The sequence below is a fragment of the Artemia franciscana genome, chromosome 19 (genome assembly GCF_032884065.1).
Source record: "Artemia franciscana chromosome 19, ASM3288406v1, whole genome shotgun sequence".
Taxonomy (NCBI): domain Eukaryota; kingdom Metazoa; phylum Arthropoda; class Branchiopoda; order Anostraca; family Artemiidae; genus Artemia; species Artemia franciscana.
Window position 1 is genome coordinate 24,795,672 of NC_088881.1, and position 27,784 is coordinate 24,823,455.

Here is a 27,784-nt window from a genome sequence, read left to right on the forward strand (position 1 = left end):
CATTTGAAGCTATAGATAATAAATAAGAAACGACTCCTGGTAAAAACCCATAATATTAACTCCGCATAAACTATATTAAGACTGGGCAGCCAACATGCAGCATTTGAAGCAGTGATGCTAGATATAGCACGTTTGAAAAAATTTGGTTGCGCGTTGGATTCCTAAATTTACTCAATTTTTTTCAAACTGGATCGTCCAAGCATTTTCGATCTTAGCTGAATAATCGTATATGAGTTATCTGACAACACTGATTTATAGCTAAACCTAAAGACTTGTGACAAATGGAACGAAAATTATTTTGTATTAATCCCTCAGATAGTAACAACAGAGAGAAAACAAATACTGGGAACAATATACAACATCAAACAGTTCTCAGTTTGAATAGAAATCGGCTTGCCTAAAATGATCTAGATTAGAGTTCATCCAAAAAGGGCGTGGTCTTCAAGTTTCCGTAAGCACCCATTGACATTTGTCCGTTGACTACTTGACTCAGTGCCTAAAAAACGACAAAGGTTTAATCAACATAGAATAATAAGTCAAAACAGTCGGACAAAAAATTCTATTGAAAAATCTAAACTGTATTTCCACTTCTACTTTTGTAGTGCATCAGCAGCTGGGACATACCATATTAGACTGAGATGAGATGGGCGAAGAACAATGCTATTTGAGGGTTTATTACGATATAGCCAAACCTGAAAATACGAAGTACAGTGAAAATAAAATCTGACTGTTTAAATTGGCTAAGTGAAAACTGGCACAACCATGCGTATTTAAAAAAAAAAAACAGAAAAAATTAGATATTTCCTGATAAAATCTCTATGTGCAGTTATGAAGTTTTTGGTAATAGCAGACAAAATGAAAAAAAAAATTAAAGGGGTAAAATCAGCAAAAAATGGGCTTAAATAAATTCCCAGACCACACTAGCTAATCATAAAAAAAAAACGATAAAAACCATAAAGAAGAGAGAAACGAGGAGCAAAGCAGCCAGTGAAAAAAAAAACAAAACAGATTACAATCTAAATATTTCGGGTAAGAATTACAAGATTTGGTTTTATCCTCGTTTTTCTCTTCTAACGTTTTTTTTTTTTATCATTTTGCCAAAAAATAGAGTAAAAACCTTTAGCACCAAACAGTTTCAGAAGAAGTATCAGTTTCTTTAGAAAGTGTAATTGTCTTTAGGAATCAATGGATTACAAATATTTAGATTTTTACGGAGAACCTTAAGTTCAACTAATGAAGTTCTGAAGTTCAACTAATTAGTTTTGCTCATTCATTTTACCGGTTTAACACGAAACACAGACAAAAAGGTGATACCAACCAAAACCTTCATAACTTTGAAACAAACACAAGAATAAAGGTAGAAAATCAAAAGAAAATAAAATAATAAAAAAAAGAAATAATAAAATGATAAGGAAAAAAATAAATGGTAGAATAATAGCATAACATAAAATTTTACTCGGTTTGAGTTTTACTTAGGTGTACTTGTAGTTTTAGGTGTAGTTTACGTTTGAGTTTTCGGAGATAAATATTTTTCCCAAAAAGGAACCATTTCCGTTAGTTTCATTATGGATTTGTTTTTCAAATAACGTAGTTTTTCAAATACTTATGTGAGTATACACCAAATGACTGTTAAAAAAAAATTTAATATTAGATTTACCTTGTTGACATCATCCGTGGTGACCGAGTCCAGCATTTGGATGAAATCCTGTGAACTGAGGAAATTATTGCCTCTTATTACAGCCTGTTGAGCCAACTCTTCAATCAAACGAGCATCTGAAGGGGAAATATTAGAGGTATTGAAACCAACAGCATATAATAGTTGAGACATGCGAATTTTAAAACCATACACAGAAAAATATACAACAGCATAATTTTTCTTTCCTTTTTCTTCCCTAACCTAAAGATTATTCCCAGTTTTATGAATGCCGACTCGAAGAATTACTTTGAAGAAAAAAATTCCACGCCTTTAATTTCATTTTATTCGCTATAGAAAGTAAAACCATTGAGCCTGTGGTATCAGGAGCCTTATGAAGGGTATTGAGCCTGTGGAATGGTGAGCCTTATCAAGGGTATTGAGCCTGTGGTATTGTGACCTGATTAAGGGCATTGAGCTTGTGGTATTGTGAGCCTTATTAAGGGTATTGACCCTGTGGTACTTTGAGCCTTATTAAGGGTGTTACGCCTGTGGTATTGTGAGTCTTATTAAGGGTATTGATCCCGTGGTATCGTGAGCCTTATTAAAGGTACGATCCTCTGGTATAGTGAGCCTTATTAAGGGCATTGAGCCTCTGGGTGCTCGTGACTTCATTCATCTCAAATGTATTATTCTATACAATTTTTACTTATTCTATACAATTTTTGCTAATAAGAATCTGAGAACAAAAAAGGCCATCAGAATTCTACCCAACACATACATTCTTCCCACCTCTGGGTGACTGCTGGAACTGATACTTTGCTAAATTGACAACTTTTGCCTATTTCAGGAGGCAAACATTTCTGTTTTATTTTTTTCATTTCTGCCATCTATTATTAACGCACATAATCGTCAGCCCAATATAGGTAGATGGCATTGGAGCAGTATTGGACCTGCTATCGAGAGGCTTGCAACGATAAGAGAAGGGAAAGTGCATTAATTTTATATTCTAAAAATTATTTTTTGTATTTACTTTCAAAAAAAAGCTTTAAGAAACAACCACAGGAACTTACATAAAAATAGAAAGTAATAGTTCACATTCGAATGGCCCAATATTTCCATTGAAAAGTTCCTATTTCTTTTTTTCTTTTAGACCACCCAGAGGACCCTCGTAGCTATGAGGGGAGGAGAGTTTTAATTTCTTCTAATTCCAATTTCGTGGGTGACTTGTGATCAACTAAGGTTTGAATCTGGCTCTATTCTTTGTCTGAAAGAATGTGTCTAATTTTACAGAATATGTACTCCCTTTATACAAAGCTATTAGGTTACATAGATCATGATAAAATATTATATTTCCAAAAGGGATTCATAGGTAAGACTCAATCTGACAGGTTTGCAGGCATCACTAATCGGAAAGTGTCAGTATGCATATTCAGTGGATACAAGGGTGGCCGACAATCCCCCCCCCCCCGGCAAATACTCACCACAGAAAATACCCATCGCGGAAAATACACCCGTGGAAAATAAGGTTTTACGAATTTGATGTGGAACAATCAGAGGACACACTAGGATATTTTATAACTCCATGGGAAATCCCTTTGGTAGTATATATGCTCATCACTGAAGTATTTTGTTTATTATGTTTTGAGAGTTCCTCAGAATAATTTTGAGGGTTATTTTGTTTGTGAATTCAGAGTAGTGTTATAATGATGTCAGATCTGAAGTGTATTGAATCTGATCGGGGGCAGAAAAGGTCAGTTTATAAGGGTTTGTTTATGTGAAGCAGTAAAACTTAGCCAGTGGAGTAGTGAGCCATGAGTGTGTTAGGCATCGCCTAGCGCAATGGATGTGATCAGGGCCATTGCAGAGCAAAAGTCAAAGTGCTTGATAAAAGTTGTATGACCCCACTCACCCCCAAAACCCAGCAGCTGAAAAACTTCTTATTGCTCGTCAAAAAATTAAAAACGAGCAAAAGAAACTTCTGACCCTACCTCCCAAATTGTTCCAACTGTTATGGGAGGCTTGACTGACCTTGCTGTCGTCACGCTTCCTAGGGTCAGGTCCCTTAGGTCGAAAAGTTAGGGCAGTTAGGCAATTCATTAGCGCTCAAACTGCCCTTCCAGGCTTTAGGGCCGATATCAACATCCCGAACCATCTTCTAAAACCTGATAAAGGTGAGAATTTTCTGGTTTTTGACAGTGGTGTGGGAGATTCTCAGCGATTAGTCATTTTTGGAACCCGAACAAACTTGGAAATCCTCCGCAGGAATGATAATTGGTCTGTATGTGGTACTTTTAAGATGACCCTCTTTTTGTTTTATTAGCTCTGCACAATCCATGCTCTTATTCAAAATAACAGTCCCTTGCCTTTACGCTGTTCTCCCCAGTAAGTCTGAGGCCACAGTCGTCTAAAAGGAATTTTGAGATAGTCGTTTCTGACAACATAAATGAAAAGCCTAGCAACTATGCCTTTGGAGACACCATGACCCTCCACAGCCTCTGAGAAAAAAGAGCTGTAAGTTTGTAAATTTGCCCATTGTATACATATTGCATTTTATTGGGAAGTATACTAACATTTTATGAGTGGGAGGGGTAATTTTCTATGGGGAGAACAATCCGTTGGGTGGAAAGTTTCCGAGGGTGAGCCTTCCTTGAGAAATCTTGCTTAAGGGAAGTTTGACAGAATTTCTATGCGAAACCTTTTTTATTTGTCATGTCTCTCTATGCCGTTTCAATTTTGCATGTGGAATTGTTCTTGGAAATTTTTCCAGAGAAATTTTCAATTGAGTTGCATTTTCTATGGGATTTTTTCATGGCGCGGAGGACTCCCACGAGAGAAATTTTTCATGGAATAATTTTCAAGGCAAAAATTATCCATGGAAGAACTTTTAACAGGATCAATTTCCCACGGAAGGGGGGGGAGTGGGATTCTCAGGAAAATTTCCACAGAAGATTTCCATTTTGTTTTGAAAAACGATTTGAAATTGATATCATTTACAAAGAAAAGTATGCTAAGGAGGACATTTCAGACGGATTCATCCGCAAGAATTTTTATGGGGGAATTTTCAGAAAGAATATAAATATGTGGAGGGAATTTTTTGGCGGGGTGAGTGTTTTGCATGGAAAAATATCTCAAATGAGGATTTTTTGTTTGGCGTGGAGTTTCATGGAGGGAGCCAGGTTTCCTGGCATTATTTTAAAAACCATTAGAAATTTAAAAAAAATATTATTTTCAGCTGAAAGTAAGGAGTAACTACAAAACATAAAAGGAACACAGATTATTCTTTACATGTGGAGGATGGCCCCCCTTCAGTACCTCGTCCATTACTTGGAAGTTTTACTTGTTGTCCCAAATCTTTACAGCAACTCCTGAAACACAAGCGTTGTTTAATTAGAACAAGGAGCTTTTTCGACAGTGCTAGAAACTTTACTTACTTTAACCTATGTCTTTCAGTGTAAAAGAGTTGTTTTTTCCATGTTTAATGATGTTTAAAAGATAAAAATTTGACGCTAGTACTCAGGCACGTACGCAGGATTTTTTTTTTTCGAGGGGGTCCAAAACCTTCCAAACAGGAGAAATAAAGTAGCGCTTTTTTATTTAGTAACTAGATAAATGCAAAAAGCACGTATATCGGAAAATACAGATTAACTTTAATCTGTAGTATTGTAGCGTAACTTAGGAATTAACTTACCTACAGGCACGTACGCAGGAATCTTTTTCGGGGGGAGGGGCCCAAAACCTTCGAAACAGCAGATATAAAGTAGCACTTTTTTATTTAGTAATGCAAAAAGCAGGTATATCGGAAAATACAGATCCTGTAGTATTGTAGCGGATGGGGGGGGGAGAAGACTGAAGCTTCAAAGGTACGTTTTAGGCTCAGGTTATGTTCATAGCGATTTAGAACTAGTGATTAATCTTTTATATCCCACTGAAAGGGAGATTTTAGGGTTAACAGTGCAATATGGGTGCCGTGGGGGGTAGTTCTTCTATTGCGAAAAAGTAGATTTTAATGAAAAATGATAGTTTCCAAAATTGATCCATTAAAAGCTGTACTTTATCCTGAAAAGGGGGGGGGGACACACGCCCTAATATCAAGGATAATTCTATTTTGCTGTGGAAAGTAAACTCTCTTTACAAAAAAAAATAACAGTACAATCGCTAATTACTTCAAAGAGGGTAAAAATTTAGACAGAAAATGGGTTAATAATTGGGCAGTGATTTGACCGGATAATTGCATGCTGTAAAATCCCAAAAAAAAAGGCTTCACACACGTATCTAGATTCTTAATAAATGTCCTACTTTTGCCAGAAATCCCAAGAAACCATGGGGAAATTAAACATTTCACAAAATTTCGGGGGGGGGGGGCATGGGTCCGAAGCCCCCCCCCCCGGCGTACGTGCCAGCTAGTACTGTTATTACGCAGATATTACCTTCGTCTATTGCAAACAATTAGGCAGCAAAGCTTAAGGATCTTCCATTTTAAGCTTTGAAGGCTGGTTGTTTGAGCCTTCAAAGCTTCATTTTAAGCTTTGAAGGCTGGTTAATGTGAAGCTTTATAATGAAAATACAGGAAGAATGATATTAACTACTATTGACATTATTCCTAGGGAATCCAGGCCCTTCATTTTTATTTCTGAGGGGAATGCTAGGAAGCTTATAGCAATCTTAAAATGAAAATAAACTGAGAAGCAAGAAGACAGAACAAGGGCCAAGGCAACAAGATAGGGGAAGAAATCATTTTCTAAAGTTATCCGTTTAATAAGAAATCCCAAGAAAGGGGGAGAGGGGGGAGCAGAGAAAGATGGCCGAATTAGATCAAAGCCTTATAAACTAATCTCGGTTTTGCTCATTTGAGTAATGGAAAATAGCCCCTTCTGCTATAGCAGAGCTACCCAAAAATGACTAACTAATGAAGGGTTTTAGGCGTTTATTTCCCGGAAAATACCCCCCAGAAAATAGCTCCCCGCAAAAAACAGCCCCCCCCCCCCCTGTGGAAAATGTTTTCCAAATTGGAAAATTTTATTTTTGTTTTTTTTTTTAGTTTCGTTGAAAAGTACTAAGGAACGGGAAAAAGAAGAATTTACATCCCAAAAGATTTTAAAACTTAGAGAGAAAAAAACGCACATCCATTTTTATTGGAAAGGCTTTCGTATGAACTTCTTCCATTTTTGGCAGTAGCGGGCGCCAAAATTTCCACGGGGGGGAGGGTATTTTCCTCAGAGGTTATTTTTCGGGGTGAAGTTTTCCACGGGGGTATTTTTCGGAGGGGGGATCAAAGGGGGGTAAACGCCTAGAACTCTTTAACAATGTATTTGAACTTTGGACAGACACATTATTTTCTGTTTATGTTAGAAAACATAGATTATATAAAAACAGAGTTGGCAAAAAAACTTACTAGAGTCTTCGATTTCAAGTAAATCAGCTTTCATCAGAGCTTTACCACGGGTCAATTCTGCTTGGTTGATTTTGCAGGATTTAAGCGTTTTCATTGATGTTCCAAGGACCTGAAAAACAAAAAATGCTTCGAATTAGAATCAAATCCATTAAATTTTACACGAGAATATCAGGTGATACGAATCATCTATTTCAATTAAATATAAATAAATCCACAAAAAAAGGTCAAAAGATTCTTATTTTAGAAAAAGTGGTGTAAGGATAGGGTAAAGGCTCAGCTGAAATTGATGGAAAACAACAAACAATGAAAAAAAAATACTTCGCAAAAATAGTCTAAAAATTTCTAATGGAAATATCAATATAATATCATCAGATGTTTCTTGAATATTTAATAGTACGTACTAGACGTCGTAAACTGCGTTAAAAAGTGTACTAAGCTGGACATATATTTCCAGCCATCATCACTATGGACCCATAAGGGTTAATTATAAAAAAAAAAGAAGTAGATTATTATTGGTTGAAAATGACTGTACCAAGACATTGATGTGTAGATAAGTATACATACGAATTGGATTTAAAAGGATATATCCAGTGTAAAGAATGGCTTGCTTTGCTTAAGCCAACATCACTCTACCACTGGAATATTTGGAGGAAAGAAATAGCTCTTTTCTCCTTTATGAAACCACCCTGATGGCGAACACCCTAGCCGTAAAAAGGAAAATGTCCCACGTATGTCGCTAAAAAACAATATCGCACAAAGGCAAGATCCTAACTCTTAAATGTTAAGAAAGAAAAATCAAAAATATATAAATCACTAGCGAAATGGAATTTCAGGTCTTAAAAAGTGTTTTTAAGCGGGAAACGTTGCCCTGAAAAATTCCTCGAGGATTTTGGTGAAATTATTGTAGGCCTTCGAGGACATATTCGAACACTAATTAGCACCAGTTAGTAGTCTTCCAATAATGATGCTAATTAGTACCAAAATTGGAGAACAACTTTTATCATCACCATTGACCAGCTTCCTATATCGTTAACTGCAGGGTCATTAGATTTGTAATAAGTACCGACAAACGAGAACACACTTTAAAGAAAAGGGAATAACTAAAAGAACAAATAACGCTTTTTCTATTTTTTAGTGCATTTATTGTGCCACGCTGGTATAATTTTTTAATATTTCGCATTTACTCTTGCTTATTTACATCATGTGTTTTTTTTTTTATCTCTCAACATAGATTTCTATAGGACATCATTTTTAAAAGGTTCCAGGCTCTTTTTCAAAAGCCTCAAAAATTTCTCCTCACAAATTTATACTCAGTAGTCTCAATGAAAATTATTATTTTCTAAATGGTGTTACATAGGAAATATTTATCATTAGACAGTTCCTTTAAAGATCCATTTTTTAAATTCCGGCTGCCCATGGTTCTCCTTTTACTATATTGCAGTTACCGCCAAAGAGCATGGGAAACTATAAGAGTGGAAACTTCGGCGATTTAACACGGAAAGATAGGAGTTGAAAACTACTAGCGCCAGACGCAGCGTAGTGGCTGGCGAAATCATCAAAAAGGTCTTTAAATAAGTAGCTAACCGAAGAGTATTGGTAATTCACAGTTTCCCATGCTCTTTGGGCCTGATCTGTACATATACATCACTTACAGGTGAGGTCTCTGTGTGAGTATTAAATAAACCGTACTGATTTCTTTCAAGAGCTATTTTGGCTCAGTAGGCCTAGGTTTAATGGCTGATTAGCTAATATTAAATATTGAACTAAGTAACTTTAAACAGATATGTCAACTAGTTAAATATTTTTGGGCTCTTAACCCTCACCTGCGTCTTAAGCTGCCTTAAAAGGCAAGTAATTGGCTGTTCAGGGTAGGCTAATCTACTGTTTAAAAGATATATACAAGGCCTAGCCTATTTGCCTATGACGGCAAAGGGTTAAACCTAATTGCCTTGTTGGCATAATTAGGCCTAGTACATAGTAGTAGGTCTAATTAAGTAGGCATACCTAATTAGTAGTAGGCCTAGGTTCGATGAGGGCTGGTCATGGCGAATTAATCAGGCTAAGTAGCTTTAAACTGATAGCCCAACTAGTTAAACAGTTTTGGGCTCTTTACCCTCACCTGCATCTTAAGCTTCCTCAAAAAGCAAGCATTTGGCTGTTCAGGGGAGGCTATTCTACTGTTTGCAAAACATACTAGGTCTAGCGTATTTGTCTTTCACGGCAAAGTGTTACTTTTAATTGCCTTGTTGATATAATTTATTTGATTATTTTAAAAGTAGGGCTAAGGCTCAGTTCAAGATGACAGGCTTTTTGCTAACTTGAAAATATGTTTGAGGGCAGCCTAACCTATGTAATTTTCTAAGCCTTATAAATAGGGAAGGGGTAGAGAAGCAGCTTAAAAACACCTTCCTAGGGATGAACTTGTGCTCCAAAATCATTCCTGACGGTTTTATTATCCTAACAGAGCTGCTTTTCTTGATAACAAAGAGGTTATAGGTCTACATAAGATACCCAGTAGTTGGGCTGCTAATCACCACTTCAACAGTTAAACCACTATATGCGCTTTAATGTGATAGGCCTTGCTAGAAATTGGATTTTAGCACCATTGAATTTGTCTAAATCTTGCCTGTAGACCAAGTGTGTGATCAGCTTGAATATTTCAGCCTTATACAATGCTGAATATTTTAAAAATACTGATAGGCAATGATGGACCCTAGTCATTGATACATATTTTAAGCTTGAGCTGGATCTAATTTCTGACAATTTTATTTGCCTAATTCAACTACTTTCCAAGGTAGTCAAAATCCCTTCATCTAGAATTCTACCCAATCTTGGACGCTGTATCAAGGTGTATAAAACATAGAGGGAGTCAATCTAGCACAGATTTAATATATGACAAAGATTGTGAAGCAGAATTGTTGTTAAGTAACTGATAAGCAATAACGGGCCCTAATCATGGATACACATTTTAAATTTAAGCTTTATCTAATTTCTGAAAGATTTATTTGTCAAACTCAACTACTTTCCAAGATAGTCAAAATCTCCTACCTACAATTCTACCAAACCTTTGATAATGTATCGAAGTTAGAACAAAGCATCTAAAACATAGACAGACTCAATATTGCACAGATTTAATATAAGACAAGTGTTGTGAAGCAATATCATTGCTAAATAGACTAGGCTAGCGTTAAAGGCTGAAAAAAAAGTTTTACAGGAAACAGTTTAGAGATAGGCCAGAAAGTGTTTTTTCTTGTTTGTTTGTTTGTTTTTGGACCTGAACTTTATATGTGAAAACCATCCTTAGGGCAAGTGAACCTTAATGTGTATTAAAACTAGGAAAAAATTAGTTTATGTGAAAACTGGGCTCATAAACAAGATCAATAGTCTAGACATTTTTTTCTGAACGACTATAAGCTTAATATCATAAATAGACGTAATTTTTTTCTTTATGGTAAACAAATTGACAAAAGGATATCCAGATTGTGACAAGCTATCCTTGCTAGAGCGATGCTATTGATTTATAGTTTCTACTCATAAATCAGTTTCCTTTGAGTAACACACTAGATGTTGGCCTGGTTCCTGCATATTACTATATTTTATTGAAAACCTATATTTCTACAAAAAGAAAATGATGGAGCCCTACAATGAGAAAAAAACAAAAGCAAAATGTCACTGTACAACTATGATAATTTAACTGAAGTTGAAGAAGATGGCTCCGAGTTCGTAGCTTTTCATGTGTTACTTTAAACTTGATTGATTTTTTATATGTGAATTCATCATAAAAATAGGATTCTTTTGATGCATATATTGTTGTCAGAACTTTTCTTTTTTAAATTTCGGTTACTATTAGCCCAAGTCACTCTTTACTTGCAGTTAAGTTGGAAATTGTTGTTCATCAAGGATTGTTTGAAAAGCCGTCATTTGACATTTTCCCAATAAAGTTAGATTGACGACCTTCAAAAAAAGCAAGTTCTTTCATTTAGTCCAAATTGTTTTTATTTACCTTATTTATCCTCTCTTAAAAAAAGTATTTAATAAAAAAAACTTTTTTTCATTCGTAGGAACAGTTGAATATCCGAGCTCTTGTAATCAAATTTTATTTACCGTGTGTTGAATATCAAAATAAAATCCAGGTTCTTCCAAATTAAATAGAAAAACAAGATTTTTCAAATGAAAGTAAACAGCGACACTAAAATAAACATGAATTATTCCGTATATGTGGGTGTGAGCCCCTTCCTCAACCCCTCGCTCTTTCTCCTAAAGTCTTTTTGTGCTTTATTAAATGCATTTGTGTACTGAGTGTATAGTAGCACTGGCTACTATACACTGTGCAAGAAAATTAAACTTGAGCTTATAGTCAACCAAGACTCCCAGATTTTTTTTTTCACCATGACAACATATGACTGGCTGTTTTGAACCATTGGTGGATTCCATAAAATACTGGCACAAAGGGTTATTACTCGAAAATGAATGACTCTACATTTCTGGATATTAAATTCTAGCTGCCAAGATTTTGCCCACTTTGATAATGCATCAGGATCAGCCTGAATGGCAATGGCACTTTGAGGGTCATGAACAGGACTAATTATTTTTGAATCATCTGCATACAATATGATGTCATCTCTATAATTGAAGGTGCACCGTTAGTGAAAATATTCAATAAAGTTGAACCCAACACCGTTCCTTGGGGTACTCCAATTTTTACATCAGCTGATTTTAAGAAGAAGATTGATCCATTGTCTCCAAATACCCTTACCACCTGCTTTCTACTGGTAAGAAATTGCATCACCCAGTTGATAACGTCATCATGGATGCCCATTGCATAGTTTAGAGTTTAGTCTCCTGTTGCAGACTTCGTCAAATGCTTTGGCTAGATCGAGCAAGAGCATCTCAACAGGAGACTCCTCATCCATAAGTTTTGAGACATGCTTGTATGTGTTGATGGGGTTAGTGTCAACTGATCGATTAGGAGGAAAGCCATATTGATTAAATGATAGTAGATTATTAGCATTTAAATGAACCATAATGACTGAGTTGACTATACCTTCGAGGAGTTTCCAAATTGCTGAGGTAAGACTATTGGGCTGATAATTGTTAGCTTCATTTGCTATATGAAGACTATTAATAAACTTTGAGTTGGATTTTCAAATTAGATATTTCAGAAGGTATCTTGCAAAATGGATCCAAGTTGTAACCCTCCCTTGTATTGAGGTATTTTGAAACATACACTGCTAGTGCTACTGAATTACTGCTCTAAAACATCTGAGCACTAGCAGCATCGCTGAGGACAGCTGCTACTAGTGCATTTGCTTGAAGGCTAAAGCCTTGAATGATAGGGGTGCTGCTGGCTACTAGCAGCACTACAAGCAAATCTTGAATACTGCTATGAAAAACACTTACATGGTCCCCCAATATGTGTTGAAATTATCGGGTTTTCTTGCAAATAAGTTTTGGTTCCATAACTCCCAAAAAACCTTACTAAAATCATTATTTCCCCCCCCCCCATCAACATATTCTGAAAAATCAATTTTGTGTCTCTCTTAAACGAAAAACATGAAGTAGGCTACTGTTGTGTTGCACGGTCTTAAAATTCTTAGGAAAAATCTGGCCTCTCATCACAGATTTGATTAAAAAAAAAACTTAAGTACCTTATATTGAGTTACTTGCAATACAATTCAATGCATTTTTTGGATATGACCTAGAGCAATATTAAACCTATGCACTTGATTCACTGAAAATCTTCCTTAAGAAAGTACCAAGTTTCGAAAAATATGTTAATATTTGTGCGGCTAATCAGCGTATTTGCTTTGAAAATTCCTGTTGTCTTTAAAGCATTTATGAGAGTGACTAAACCACACATGGGTATAACGGTGTTGCAAATCATTTTGCTCAATTTAGCTGGTAAAAATGTTTTCCACCAGTTTTCAAGAGTTGGTTATAACTTATACCTTGCTCATGGGCCCTGATAAAACAAATAGAAAATAGAAAATTTAGTTTGGATATTTTTCTGGGACTAGATATTGGAAAGCTAAGTATTCAAATTGCTTGTTTGTTGCTTTTATGCAAATACAAATCCTGCTGGAGCTTTCCTGATGCCTCTCACAATTAATATGTGTAAATAAGATGGTTTGTTTGTGGTACAGTAGAGACAAAACATGACTTAGATTCTATAAAAGTTTGAGAGCAACAGGGAAAAATTTTACAAGTCCTCCCTCCCCCAAACCAAAATATTTTTTTTTTACATATTAACATTTTTACATGTACATTGCATTCTACATTGTAACATGTACATATTAAGATGTTGAGAAATGGGTGGTCAACCTTATATACAGAATAATTTCTGTTTCATTGTGTTGCGAGAGCAACACTTTGGTTTTGTCCCGGTTTTTTTTTTTTTTTTTTTTTTTTTATGCCGCCGATCTCAGCTTATTCCTGGAAACTGGTAAGGGTCTAACCTGTGCGGTTTTTACGGAAAGTGTGGACCTCAGGCCGGATTGATGAATATGACATTACATTTTGGAAAGCTCCGTAGAACTCTTGCCTGGGGCCAAAAAGGATGGTTTTTGCTTGTCCTCAAGCCAGAGCCTATGGTGTGCGAAGTGAAGTGGAGTTATATAGCCTATGTCAGAGAGGAGTATCTGAAGTTGTGCAGCCAAGCTTTCGTTTCATCAAACCATGTTTCTGCTTTCGAGTGGAAAGCTCCGTTCTAGCAGGCAAGCAGGCAAGCAGGCAAGCAGGCAGGCACCAGTTTCAAATTGAAGATGGACTAAAATCTATAAGTGTTAAATATATGCGGTAGTTCCCCGGCCCCACAACCAATATATCTTCTTTGAGTGATAAATAGAAAAATTTACAGAGACAAAAAAGTGCGATTTTCCCACGGGTCCGAAAGTGCTGCCATCTATTGTTTCTAGCCATTTCTGTTCGTGATTTCAGCTGACTTTACCATTGTTTTTTTTCTACTTGGGATTGCAATAGAGAAATGGTATCAGATATACCTCTTAAACTTTAAAAGTTCTCTCATCGCTAAAGAAATTAGAGCTTATCCTTTGCTCCTTTCTAAGTGGTGGTGTTAGAAAGTTGGCCTCCGGCAAAAAAGTCAACTTTTGAACTAAGACAGATAGAATTTTTTTTTCAATGACAATCGATAGACCTTGATGAGCTGATCAAAGTATATGTCATCCATTTTTTGTTACAAAAATTCCTTCATGACATACACAAGTTTGAAAGTTTCAAGGGGTTGACAACTTCAGTGGTAAGGTACACACTTGAACCAAAAATAGGCCGATACCAATTGTGAGATATGTAGGGGACTTCCAAGCAACAGTCGATTATTAGCTTATAATCATCTTTGGCAATGAGGGGTTTGCAACTTTTGCTGATTGGTGTATCTATTATCTGTTTCTGGTGTAATTGATGGTAAGAACAACTTGGTTCCCGATTGTAAGACATGTAGGGGAGTTGTAAGTAATAATCGGCTGTTAGGCTACAATGACTTCAGCGACAAGGGGTTTGGAACTTTTGCTAGTTGGTGTACCCATTATTTGTTTCCGGTGAACTTGGATGTATATCCCGGGAGAGGGACTTGTAAGTAAGAATCGGTTGCTAGAGGAGGCTCACGAGGGGCTACAAATTTGTGCAAATTGGTACACATCTATGGAATCAGGGACCCATAAATTTCCTGTAATGACTCGCCATCCAATAATAAGCGATCCTGGATGGCGAGTCATTACAGGAAATTTATGGGTCCCTGATGGTATTTTGATCCTGAAAAGTTACAGATAGCTTTATAATACCAACTAGATTACATAAGATAATGTTCCAAGTTTCCATCCGTCACGATGTCTACGATTGAAAAGGATAAAGTTCAACCGGCTGCAAAGTGACATTTAGGGGCCTAGTAAGTAATAATCGGCTGTTAGTGTGGACCTCGGGCCGGATTGATGAATATGACATTATATTTTGGAAAGCTCCGTACGACTCTTGCCTGGGGCCAAAAAGGATGGTTTTGGCTTGTCCTCGAGCCAGAGCCTATGGTGTGCAAAGGATAAAGTTCAACTGGCTGCAAAGTCAATTTAGTCCCTTCTTCCAATATTTTTTTTTTTTTTCAACCCTGAGGAATAGCCTTTGATCATCTGATTACTGATTGTGTTATTCTTTGTCTCTCACGGAAGAGGGACTTGTAAGCAAGAATGGGTTGCTAGAGGAGGTTCATGAGGGGCTACAAATTTGTGCAAATTGGTGCACATCTATGGTATTTGATCCTGAAAAGTTACGGATAGCTTTATAATACCAACTAGATTATATAAGATAATGTTCCAAGTTTCCATCCGTCACGATGTCTACGATTGAAAAGGATAAAGTTCAACTGGCTGCAAACTCAATTTAGTCCCTTTTTCCGATATTCTTTTGCTGTTGTTTTTTCAACGCTGAAGAATTTGATCATGTGATTACTGATTGTGTTCTTCTTTGAATATGCCGTTTTGAAAGCTTTGATAGTTTTGACAACTTCAGCATTTAACCGATAGCGAAGAAACAAAACCAAAGTGTTGCTCTCGCAACACTAATCGGCAAAGCCGGACAAAGGTTGCCGCAACACTTCACGTTGCCCAGGCAACGTAGGTCTAGTTTAATGCCAAACAAAGCCACCCCCACCATCTCTAGCAAATTTCCCTCCACCCCCTGTAGAAAAATTTCCTCCACACCAATAAAAGATCTCTCCATGTATATCTCCTAAACGTAGATAACCCTTTCCCCAAAAAATTCTCCATATTTCTATTTGAAAAAGGCCTAGTTTTATTTAATTTTTTATTCTTTCTCAAGTCATACCAGAATCATGACCCCCTCCGAAAAAAAAAATAATATTCGGATATCTCCCTTCCCCTGTAATAGAAAGTTCCAATATGGAGAATTTTTCCCGTTAAAAATTCTCCAAACAATTCAGACCAAGACTATTTCCATGGGGTTTTAGGGGATTAGACCCCCTCCCCTAATGTTCGCCTGACTCATAAAAACGTAACAAAAACGAATATAAAAAAAATTTGGTGTTTTTTTTTGTAAAAACAAGACCCATATATTGAGCTGTATCTTGCTGTTCTAGGACCAGTGGTTTAATCACCAGGATTGAATTGTCTAGAAAATCTTTCTGTTGAATGGCAGCCGGAATTCCCAGCAATATTTAAAAACTGATTCGAAATTCAATTAAATTTTTTTTTCTAATGAAAGTAAGCAGCATTAACATTTAAACAAATAGAAATTATTACGTATATGAGAGGGTTTGCTTCCACCGTAATGCCTCGCTCTTTACACTAAAGTTACATTTTAGCAGGATGTTGAGGAATGGGTGGTCAACCTCATATACAGAATAATTTCATAAGATTCCCAATACTCTTTGGTTACCGCTACAACCATGGTAACAATTAGAAATGGTTAAACATACATACCTTATCCATAGCGTCAGATTTAGCAACAACAAACAGCCCAAAAAGACCGACGTCACTATAGCTCGCATTTAAAGCAAATACTGAGGCAAGTTCATTCGTTTCAGCAATAGTCCTGAAATAAATGATGATTTGGTTTTAACTTGCACAAAATTATGATATGAAACACAAACACTAAATTAAAACTCACTGACATCTATGCCCTTGTAGCATCGTTGCTGTCCCGCCAAAGAGCATAACTAATATTTTTAAATTTCTGAAATAATTGCAAATACCGTTGTTAAGCTGTTCTCAGAAGAAGAATTAGCCGCAACAATGTTCAATCACTTTTTTATTACTTCTGATCTACGTTATCCTGCTGATACCCCCTTTAAGCACGGCTCAGCAAACTGTTTTGGCAAATATTTCAGAATTTTTTTAAAATGAGGTACGATAGGTTTGACATCGACGATACAATAGCAACTATGAGATATGGAAGTCATCCATCATGTAAAACAAATTACCACGATTCGGTCAGCAAAGCCAGCTAGTTTAGACACCACTCCTAGCGCTCACGGAAACACTACACAACCGATTTACAGATTCGGTCACAAATTATAATCATATTATCGATAATCGATAATCATAATATCGATAATATAAATCGTAATCTGATTCGGTCAGCAAAGCCAGCTAGTTTAGACACCACTCCTAGCGCTCACGGAAACACTACACAACCGATTTACAGATTCGGTCACAAATTATAATCATATTATCGATAATCGATAATCATAATATCGATAATATAAATCGTAATCTGATTCGGTCAGCAAAGCCAGCTAGTTTAGACACCACTCCTAGCGCTCACGGAAACACTACACAACCGATTTACAGATTCGGTCACAAATTATAATCATATTATCGATAATCGATAATCATAATATCGATAATATAAATCGTAATCTGATTCGGTCAGCAAAGCCAGCTAGTTTAGACACCACTCCTAGCGCTCACGAAACACTACACAACCGATTTACAGATTCGGTCACAAATTATAATCATATTATCGATAATCGATAATCATAATATCGATAATATAAATCGTAATCTGATTCGGTCAGCAAAGCCAGCTAGTTTAGACACCACTCCTAGCGCTCACGGATACACTACCGATTTACAGAGCATGCCAACACTGATAACAGAGGAAAACTCAAATATCGTCTCAAATAAAATTCATATCGTGAGAAATAAAAACAATAGACGCCATCTAGCGTTATCCCACAAAATTAATACCTTAACATAAGTCTGGGCTAAAAAAAAATAAGTAATCTATGTACTTTTTCTCCCTTTTTATCTTTGCTTTTTTTTATAGGATTGAAGATGAAAGAGCCACTTTTGCTCAAAGGGGCAGGTATATTTTTGTACATTCTGTTTACACGTCTATGTTCTACACGATAAAATACCGCTAATTATACCGCGATAATAAAACCTCTAATTGATCTGAACAAGTCTAAAAAACAAATCGATCCACACACTCTTTAAAGAATATCAGGTTTGATAGAAAGAAACTTGGGCTTGTAATTGGAACCCGAGATTTTACAAAATAAAACTAAATTTATTTTAAACTTATCTCGTTTTGCCATGTAACAATTCGATGTCAGTTGAGCTAATATTTCTTAATTTTTATTTCTATAAGAATGTGATATTATTATCTTCTAAGAAATACATTAAATCTTATATTATAAGAATATAAGAATAAAGAATATTATAAATCTATTCTTATAAGAATATATTCATAATTCTTATCAAGGAAAAATACCAAAAACTGTTTAACTGGAAAAGATTCAAACGATCAGAATTCATTTTGCTATACTTCATACTCTAAGCAACAAATGCGCGATGCAGACTTATATTTGGTTTGTGCCTGTTTAATGGCTAATTGATTAGATAGGCACTACTTACTTACTTACTATCCTCGTGGGGTGTCTTGGATTAACTCTTTTACATGATATGACTGACCGCTCCATATGGTGACCTGTCATGCAGAAATCATGGTGGTTGAAACAATGTGCTACCAGTCGAATTTTTTAACCATCTATTATGTGGTCTTTCTTGTGGTTGGAATCCAATGCTGATTTCTTACATAGGAGGATCACATGATCACGTATGTGATCCTCACATACACTACAGTATGTAAGAAGGAGAATCACGGTCCATCCTTCCTTCATACTCGAGTAACTGTAACTGTAGTTTTTTCATATTGAGCATTGTACTTGACAAACTTCACATCATGTCCTCGGTCACGTGTTCTATGCATTTAATCCTTGCAATGGGACAGATACACCTGATTCCGGAAGCACTATCTCTATACTCGTTTTCAGTCTCTGGGGTCCAAGTTTCCAACTCATAAAGAGTAATTGGCACAATCAAGCTGTTACATAAGTGGTTCAAAAGTTCACACTTCACACAAATGGGTGCAAATTTCACATAGGTGCAACACAGTAATAGTTTCTAGCCAGTGTTGTCTCAAGGTTTATTTATTAGCGAGTCTCTAAAAGTATGAGTTGACAAAACCTATGTGGCACTGAATGTAGAAGGTACGGCTATTTTCAGTAGTGAGAAAACCATCAGGGGGTAAAACTGGAAGATGTGTCGACCACCTGGCCATCAAGGGTTATAGAGGAAAGGGTGGCTTTATCTTGACAAGATGCTACCCTAGCTTAGGTTTTATTGACGTTAATTTGTGTGCTAAACGGTTTCAGTGATTAGCCGAGGCAAATCAGTCTATCTTTGTAATTTACAACTTTTGACTGATGGTCGGTCAATGTCGTCGGTATAGACAAGCTTATTGTTTAGAACTCCATCAGAACCAGCTCATTTTAGCAACAGTATGGCATTAACAGTATGGAATTACTTGAAAAACCACAAGATCCACCCACTCTGTGGTCCAGCTTTTAAACGGGCTGTAAAAGTTCTCTATGGTTGTGAGTTTTTCTTCAAGAATACCGTAGTGTCTGGATACATAAAATAACTAAAGGCACTGCAAATTTTGTAAAAAATTTTACATTTAGGGTGTATACCTAAGGTTTCCAATACTAACACTCACTCTCTCAACCTCTGTGTGGGCCTAGGATTTCCCTTATTTCATGAGAAAACACTCATCTCTTCCCCAAAAAGCAAGATATTTTTATGAATGAAGTAAAGAGCAACGCTTGGTCTTTGTCCTGTGGTTTTAATATATTTACTCTCCCCCTCCCATCCACACAAACTACTGATTTCTATCGTTGCAGTACTGTATCATTCTTCGTGATTATACAATCTAACACTAATAGAATAACTGAGTTTTCCTCGTTTTTTAACTTTTATTTCTGTAGGTTTTCACCAAAATTTATTAATTATACAGGGCGCCATTCAATTTTCAGAGTTATCAGTTCAGTAATTAGTCTCAAAACCTCTTTTTTGATTCCCTAGTATACAAGCAATAAACAGACTACATCAACTTGCCAATCAACATCGTTATTTATCAATTGCAAGAAATAAATTCATTTTCCATTTGTTAAGAATGAAAGATGAACATAAAGTATAAGATATCAACTTCCTCTCTTTGCGAATAAATAAAAGTTACTTGCAACAGTAAATGAATGACCGTTGTTGCACTCAAATCAAAGAGAATTAAAGAATATGGTTCTTTCAGCCGACAATAGCGGATCTGAATCCTTTGATTGTTACGATCCTTATTTCAAATAACTTTTTTATTTCTTCTTCTTTTTCTAAGAAGTGCGCATTTTTATGTATAAGATAGAAGACACATCGCTCTTTGTCTACCTTTGCTAAAAAGTTGATGTTCAATGTACTTTATTAATTCGAGAAAGTTCGAGTTCAATCAAACAGCTACTGAAGCAATTCATTTCTCAGAAACTAATTGAGTCCCAAGTGACAACACTGGTATTTATTTAACCCATTTATCAATGCGATATAATGACAATTATAAACAAACCTTGTTAAGATGCCACACCCTGTTCCTCTTTTTGTCGAAGGTCCGCTTCCCAAGATATGCTGCAACACACCGTAAACTAGAGCGGATTTCGGATCAGCCAAGCTAAAATAAAACACAGATTATGCAAATAGGAGTAAGTCATAATACAAGGGTGAGACAAATTAAAGTAAGTTCTCATCATTTCATTTGTTGTACATATTTCCAAGGCTCTATTTCAGAGGTAAAAAAAAAAAGGTAAAGGATACGGCATTAGACTTTACAGTCCCTACCGGCGGTGCTGATCTCCGTTTCTTGGCCCTTCAGCCAGGAAGTGCAATGGGGGGTTGGGGGCCAGCCATCCTGTGCTTTCGCACACCCTTCCTGTTTACCTTCCCCAGATTTCTCCAGGTACCCATTTAGAGCTGGGTCGACTCTGGCTAAGCTTACAGAGTCACGCCACTGACCCCCGTCCCAACTGAAGAATTGGGTACACTGGGATTCGAACGAACACATTATTATTTCTGCAAGAGCTAAATTTTATAATGCCAATTAATTAGTATTAAACGTTCCACGTGTATGGACATATCTATGCTTTAGCCAGATTATTCTGATGTTTACCACATTTTTATTTAAGCGCGATAACAGAGTTCGAGACTCAACTGGGCTAAAACAATTCAAAAGACATTATGGTACAAGGCGTTATTTTGGACAAGGACGTTATTTTGGAGAAGGGCTTAAAAACCATTAAAACACCTTCAGATTATATGACTGTTGATACATAACGACTCTTTTTTTACACGGCAAAATTCTTTCAGAATAAATCTTGCTCTTGAGAAGCCAAACAAAAATCTCAATGAACGAAGTGGTTCGATTCAACTCGGCATATGTGTGATGAAAGACCAGCTTAGGTGGCTTAGGATGTCCTTTAGATTGATGAAGATCGTATATACAGAATAACATTACTAAACATCCTGTATGATGGCACAACATAGGCTAGATATCCTCAGATTAAGCGAGAAAAAAATTTAGCTTAAACTGAATATAGTTTATGGATCCTTTCTGGGGGGGGGGGGGGGGGGTCAGCAAAGACGCTGGGACGAATGAATCAGGTGGGACAGAGGAATATCGGTCAATGTGTGTTGGTCGTAAGACTGCCAAAAGCTTGTTGCAGTTACAGTTTATTTCAGACTTTCATTACACGGAAAAACTTACAAAATGTTGACGTTGAAAACTTCTATTTTCACCTAACAAGAACAAGACAGGAACCTTTCGGAACTCCAGAGACAATTATGTACCTCGAAGACCAGACTGAGATACTAAGATTTATCTACAAGCAAGAAAACAAAAGAAGTCTCCGAGATTCCTAAAAACATTTGTGTGTCTAAAAGATCAAACAGAAATAATAGAACCTATCTACGGAGAAATTTATCCATCAAATCTACAAGTTATGTAGAAAACAAAAAAATGATGCGAGCTCTTTTTAGGATTCCATTAGCACTTAGCTGGAAAACTAAAAAAATATTTTTATTCTTCGGTACTTTAAATACGGTATTGAAAAATCCGAATTCGTTAAATACGGGTTGAACAAATCAGTTTTCTGTAATCTAATTTGGAAACATATTGACAATAAATGTAACTGGAAATTTAAGAAAAGACAGTGGGTGATTTTTGTTGTCGGATATATTTGAGGATTTTCTTGTTTTTTATATTAACCTAATTAGTGCAAAATCTACTAGATTTCTACAATTTGGCCAAACGAGGGAGGCGGGAGTAGAAGTTAAAGATTTTCAAAGGAGTAAAAACAATGTTTAGTTTACATGCACAGCATTCCTATTACATTTTCCTTGGAGGACGAAAGAATTACCCAATCATTTTTTTTAGCGAAAGCTTTTAAAAATAAAAACTTTTTAAGATAAACTTAATAGGAACTCGGTACGTCTGAAACAATATAATGATTAAAAGCATGTGCGAACAGGGTTTCCAATCGCTTCCTGTCAAATTTAATGTTGTTTGACATTTTTTGTCGAAAAATGACATTTTCCCAAAAAACTAAAATTGTTCAGTAACATTTGCTTTTGAGAACATATAAACGATAATTCAGACAAACTCAAGCATATTTTTCTCTCTCATTGAAGAAAACTAGACCATAAATCATTCCAGAATACGACCAGGAATATGCCTCGCCAGTCCTGAATAATGACGTTAGTCTCCAAAAAAATAAATACGAACTTTTATTGCAAAATAGGCAAAATTTTCACTACATTCTCAATCGTACGTCATGGTCATGAAATACTCATCTGAATATATCTAAAATTATACAGGGTAAGTTGGATGATTAATTGGTACTTCCGTATTATACCGACTACACTCAAGAAGTGAAGTTCGGTTAGTCATAATGAAATATACCAAAATATGATTAAAATAAAAGACTTTAGTAAAAAAAATCATGGAAACTACAAAAGAGAATTATGGAAAGCAGTCCGCCCAGGACACATTATATTAAATTCCTAACCTAATCAACTTTATATATTAAATATTAAACCAAGATATACGCGTATAGTAGTTTATCTCACTCAGTCTAAGCTGATTATTTCCGAGCGCAGACAGAGAAACCAGTTTTAAACAGATCAAGAATAAATACGTGGTCGGTATAATACACAAGTGCCGATTTTTCAAAGAGCACGGGTCTAATGCTTACAAGACGGGTCTTTTCTTCAAAATATCAAAATTCTTTCCATTTTAAAACATTGAAAAAAAGTAATGAGTGCTTTGAAGGTTCTTAAGAGAAAATGTCTTTTCTGTAATTGCAAAGCAACCCGTTTTCTTAGGTTTTATTCAGAACATATCTCTAGTCCAGGACTTTTAGCTCAAAAAAGGGTCGAACCCGGACAAAATTGCAATATAAACGAAAATGGTACCAAAATGATCAGAAAAAAATTCTGTACAACATACTAAAAGTCCCCATAAATCCGAGTGGGGCGAGTACCCGAAAAACAGGGGAAAATGGGGAAATGCGGGGGGAAAGGGGGAAATGCGGGGGAAAATGGGAAAAATGCCGAACATGCCCAGAAAATAGTTTAAAGTGAGTTTTCTGGGGTTTTCACATACGCTGATTACGAAATTGACATCTAAAATTCAGTATAGAAAAAGAGTACTACGGAAAACGGGGGAACAGGGGAAAGAGGGGAGAAAAGAGAAGAATACAGGGTAGGGGTAGAACCCGGTTTGGAAGATATTTTCTGGGGTATTCCTATCTGGTGATTATGAAATTGAGATATAAAATGATATACAAAATCGATTAACATAAAACGGGGAAATGGGGGGGGAGGGAGGGGAAAAAGGAAAATATACAGGGTAGGGGTAGAAAGCATGTGGAAATGTGTTTTCTTGGGTTTTTCTATCTGCTGATTATAAAATTGACATCTAAAACAAAGTTCGAGAACAAATACAGGAGATCTATAGAGGTTCGGCTACCCCATAGGTTCGGAAAAGGCAAAAAAAAAATTCGAGAAAGAAATACGGAAAAATACTGAAATTACATTATTCCGTATTCCCCGCCGTTATCGACAAGCGCGTGGGTTCGTCAACATAATCCTGTTCTAATTCGACATCCAGTAAGAGAAGCAAGGTAGACTAGTCACCGCGGAGTTCCAGTGCCGACGACAAAACCTATCCTGACGGAATGACATCTAGCGGATCCAATAGTCCCCAGTCTGCGTGGATGCTTACACATGTGACATGGTAGCAGGATAAATCAAGGTACGACGAGATTTTTTTTTAAGTCAAGCATAATTTTGCGTATCGGCAACTCTTCTTTCAGTACTAAGCCAAGTTTAATTCATTATTTTCCCTGGGTGCCCGAATTAATGGTTATTAGTTGCACGAGATCTTGTACGAGTCTCCAGCGTGTATGACGATTTGGTGGATGGAAAGATTTCTGTGGAAGAAGCGGCTAACCACGAAGCCCTTCAGGCTATTTCGCTACGCCTCGAAGCCTTAAAATCGTCTCTGAAATCCAGCAGAACTGCGAAACTATTCATGCAGTATTCCGAGATGTTTCGATCTTTCGGAATTTTCTGAAAGCAGAAAGGACTGGAGACTGGGATCTCTACTTATCCTCTCTTTCTGATATGCTCCCATACCTCGCAGCTGCGGGGCATAATCTTTATGCCAAGTCAGTTCGTCTTTTTCTTCAGATGATGCAGGAACTTGAAGCATCGAATCCACAGCTCTTCGAACAGTTTGCAAGCGGCAAGTTTATTGCCCGACGAAGTGATCGTTTTTGGGCTGGATTGGCTCCAGACCTCGTCATCGAGACAGTCCTGATGAGGAGCTTAAAAACAGATGGAGGGCTGACAAGAGGAAAAGGGATGACTGAGCTTCAGAGAAACATATGGACAATGTCTATGCCAGTACTCGCTTCAGTGAATGATCTAATGCAGAAACTGACGGGTCTAGAGTACAGTTCTAGTGAACAGCACGTTACTGCAACCGCAGCACGAATACAGAGAGATACTAAGGATCTACTGACGTTTCTTGAATTCCTTCTAGAGAACTCTCCTTTCACTAGTTCCACAGAGCTTAGAAGTATAGGTTCCGGGCTGATTGCCCATAAAGGCGTCAATGCAGAGGATGCTAAAGCTGTAGGTGAGCTGATCCTCCAGCGCATGGATGGCCAATCCGTCGAAAGTTTTTCATTCAGGAAGAAAGACAAAGTCGTTACACTGGCATCCGATGGGAACATTAGGATAGATGGCGAGATTTTGCATATCGATCCTGCACTGGATAACTGTGCAGTTATCCGCCCGCTTTGTTTGAGAATCCTGGCATAATACGTCAGCCAGACAAACCTGCACTAGCGAAAGCAATATGGAAAGAAGCGAACACGGACTCGATTCACCACCTGCCAGTGTCAGATCGTGTCACTGTAGTTGACGGAGGTTGGCTGCTTCAGCAAGTACTTTGGAAGATTGGTGATACTTATGATTCAATCTGTGACAGCTATGTTAGTTTCGTTACTCGACGCTGTACCTCCCCTACTGTTGTCTTCGATGGATACAGCGCTGGTCCAACCACGAAAGATGCTACGCACAACCGACGGTGTAAGGGAAGCCAGCATCAAGTGATCGATTTCAGTTTAGGGATGAAGCTCCAGAAAAAGAAGGAAGAGTTTTTTGAGCAACTCTCAGAACAAACAGCGAATTATAAGCTACATCGGGGAAAAAACTCAGAGCCAAAGGATTTGAAGTCGTCCCATGCGAAGGACGATGCTGACTATCTAATCGTGAAGACTGCCGTAACGAAAGCAGAAAACTCTGAAACAATAGTTCTTGGCAACGACACTGACCCTTCTGATTCTACTCTTGTATCACCTCCCGCCTAATGCAAAAAACACTTTACTTCGAATCGTCAACGAACGCAAAAGAAGCGATAACACGTTCTGGTGCCTCAACGAAGTGCAAAAAAAAAATGGGAGAAGTATCCAGGCTGCTTCTGGTAGGGCACGCACTCTTGGGATGTGACACGACCTCACGAGTTTTCGGACTTGGAAAGCAAGCTGTGCTACCTCTTTTGAAGAAGAGCGAAGTGTTCAGAAAAAAATGCAAAGTGTTTCTGGATGAATCATCGTCCAAAGATGAAATTGTGAAAGCGGGTGAATATCTTCTCCTCAGCTTGTATAAAGCAAGACCAAACGAAGATCTCACTTAGCTGCGACATCGAATTTTCTTGGAAAAAGTTTCTTCGTCTAATACTACGGCGTTTGTTAAGCCTGAAAGGCTTCCGCCAACCGAAGCTGCAGCTTCATTCCACTCCCAGCGAGTGCACCTCCAGGTATCCCGTTGGAAAGGGGAACCAGCTGACCTCGACCCGGCTGACTGGGGTTGGGTCCTCAGAGACCATAAATACTCACCTGTGATGACCCATTTGTTGCCCGCACCTCAGACTCTTTTGAGTGTCGTGAGATGCAACTGTAAGACAGGCTGCGAGAACTCGCGATGCAGCTGCAAGAAAAATGGATTAGCGTGTACGTTCGCGTGCGGAGAATGTCAGGGTATCAACTGTTTGAACAGGGACAACGAGATTGTCGAAGACGAGGAGCTCGACTAGTGATATCAATGCTGTGTTTTTCAAGTCAACTATACTGCCTTCGAAAGTGCAAATTTTACATATAATAGCCATTTTATATATAACTGCCAAGCGGTTGTTTTCTTTATGTTTAGTAATTCAAATGGTTGTAAGAAATGTCCTGTGACTCAAGAAAGTACAAGTTTGATACTTAAGCGAGTTATTTTGTCCATAGGCCTGCTTATTAGCCATTAGCAGCTGGCTCAGGAGTCAGGCCTCCCTTCCCCTTTTCCGTTGTTTCCTCCAGTTTTGTTCGGTTTTCATGGTTCTCGTTTTCTTTCCTTCATTTTAGGGGTCAGTTTCGTGATCAGCAGATAGAAAAACCCCAGAAAAACACATTTCCACATGCTTTCTACCCCTACCCTGTATATTTCCCTTTTCCCCTCCCCCCCCCCCCATTTCCCCGTTTTATGTTAATCGATTTTTTTATATCACTTTATTTCTCAATTTCGTAATCACCACATAGCAATACCCCAGAAAATATCTTTCAAACCGCTTTCTACCCCTACCCTGTATTCTTCTCTTTTCTCCCCTCTTTCCCCTGTTCCCCCGTTTTCCGTAGTACTCTTTTTTCTATACTGAATTTTAGATGTCAATTTCGTAATCAGCGTATGTGAAAACCCCAGAAAAACTCACTTTAAACTATTTTCTGGGCATGTTCGGCATTTTTCCCATTTTCCCCCGCATTTTCCCCCTTTTCCCCTGTTTTTTCGGGTACTCGCCCCACTCGGATTTATGGGGACTTTTAGTATGTTGTACGGAATTTTTTTTCTGATCATTTAGGTACCATTTTCGTTTATATTACAATTTTGTCCGGGTCAAACCCTAAAAGTCCTGGACTACTCACCTTGCACCTCTGCCTGCGATAGCAACATAAGCAAGTCCTCCTTTGGTATCGACACGTCGTTCACCAGAACAGAATTTGCTGGCAGAGCCATCAGTACTTCCAGTTGGCAGATTAAAAGAGTTGGCGAAGTCAACTAACAGGGTATGACTGACTCCAATACCAATTACAGCAGCTCTTCCAGATACATAGTTATCAGCAACAAAATCGCGGAGCTGAAATAAGAGGCAAGTAATAGTTAAAAATATGAATAGCACAAGTATAAATTTTCGTGATCCTATTAAAAGCAAATTACCATTATATTGCCGTCTTTTCATTTATTGTAAAGGCATTCCCCATTCTCAAAGACAAGGAAAAGCCAGATATGAAACACAAAAGAAATACTTCTACC

At 37.2% G+C, this 27,784-nt stretch overlaps 1 protein-coding gene across 1 annotated transcript in view; it reads right to left on the reverse strand.

Moving 5' to 3' along the window:
• Positions 1-282: 282 nt before the first annotated feature.
• The window catches only part of LOC136039111 (cytochrome b-c1 complex subunit 2, mitochondrial-like), a 29,576-nt gene continuing 2,074 nt past the window's right edge, over positions 283-27,784 (reverse strand). Inside the window, exons 2-7 of the mRNA XM_065722595.1 lie at positions 27,397-27,670; positions 20,445-20,546; positions 16,472-16,583; positions 7,029-7,137; positions 1,658-1,773; positions 283-496 (exon numbers count right to left, since the gene is read on the reverse strand). Of these exons, the coding sequence (XP_065578667.1) occupies positions 413-496; positions 1,658-1,773; positions 7,029-7,137; positions 16,472-16,583; positions 20,445-20,546; positions 27,397-27,670 (797 nt within the window). The 3' untranslated portion in view covers positions 283-412. The remainder of the gene's footprint in view (positions 497-1,657; positions 1,774-7,028; positions 7,138-16,471; positions 16,584-20,444; positions 20,547-27,396; positions 27,671-27,784) is intronic.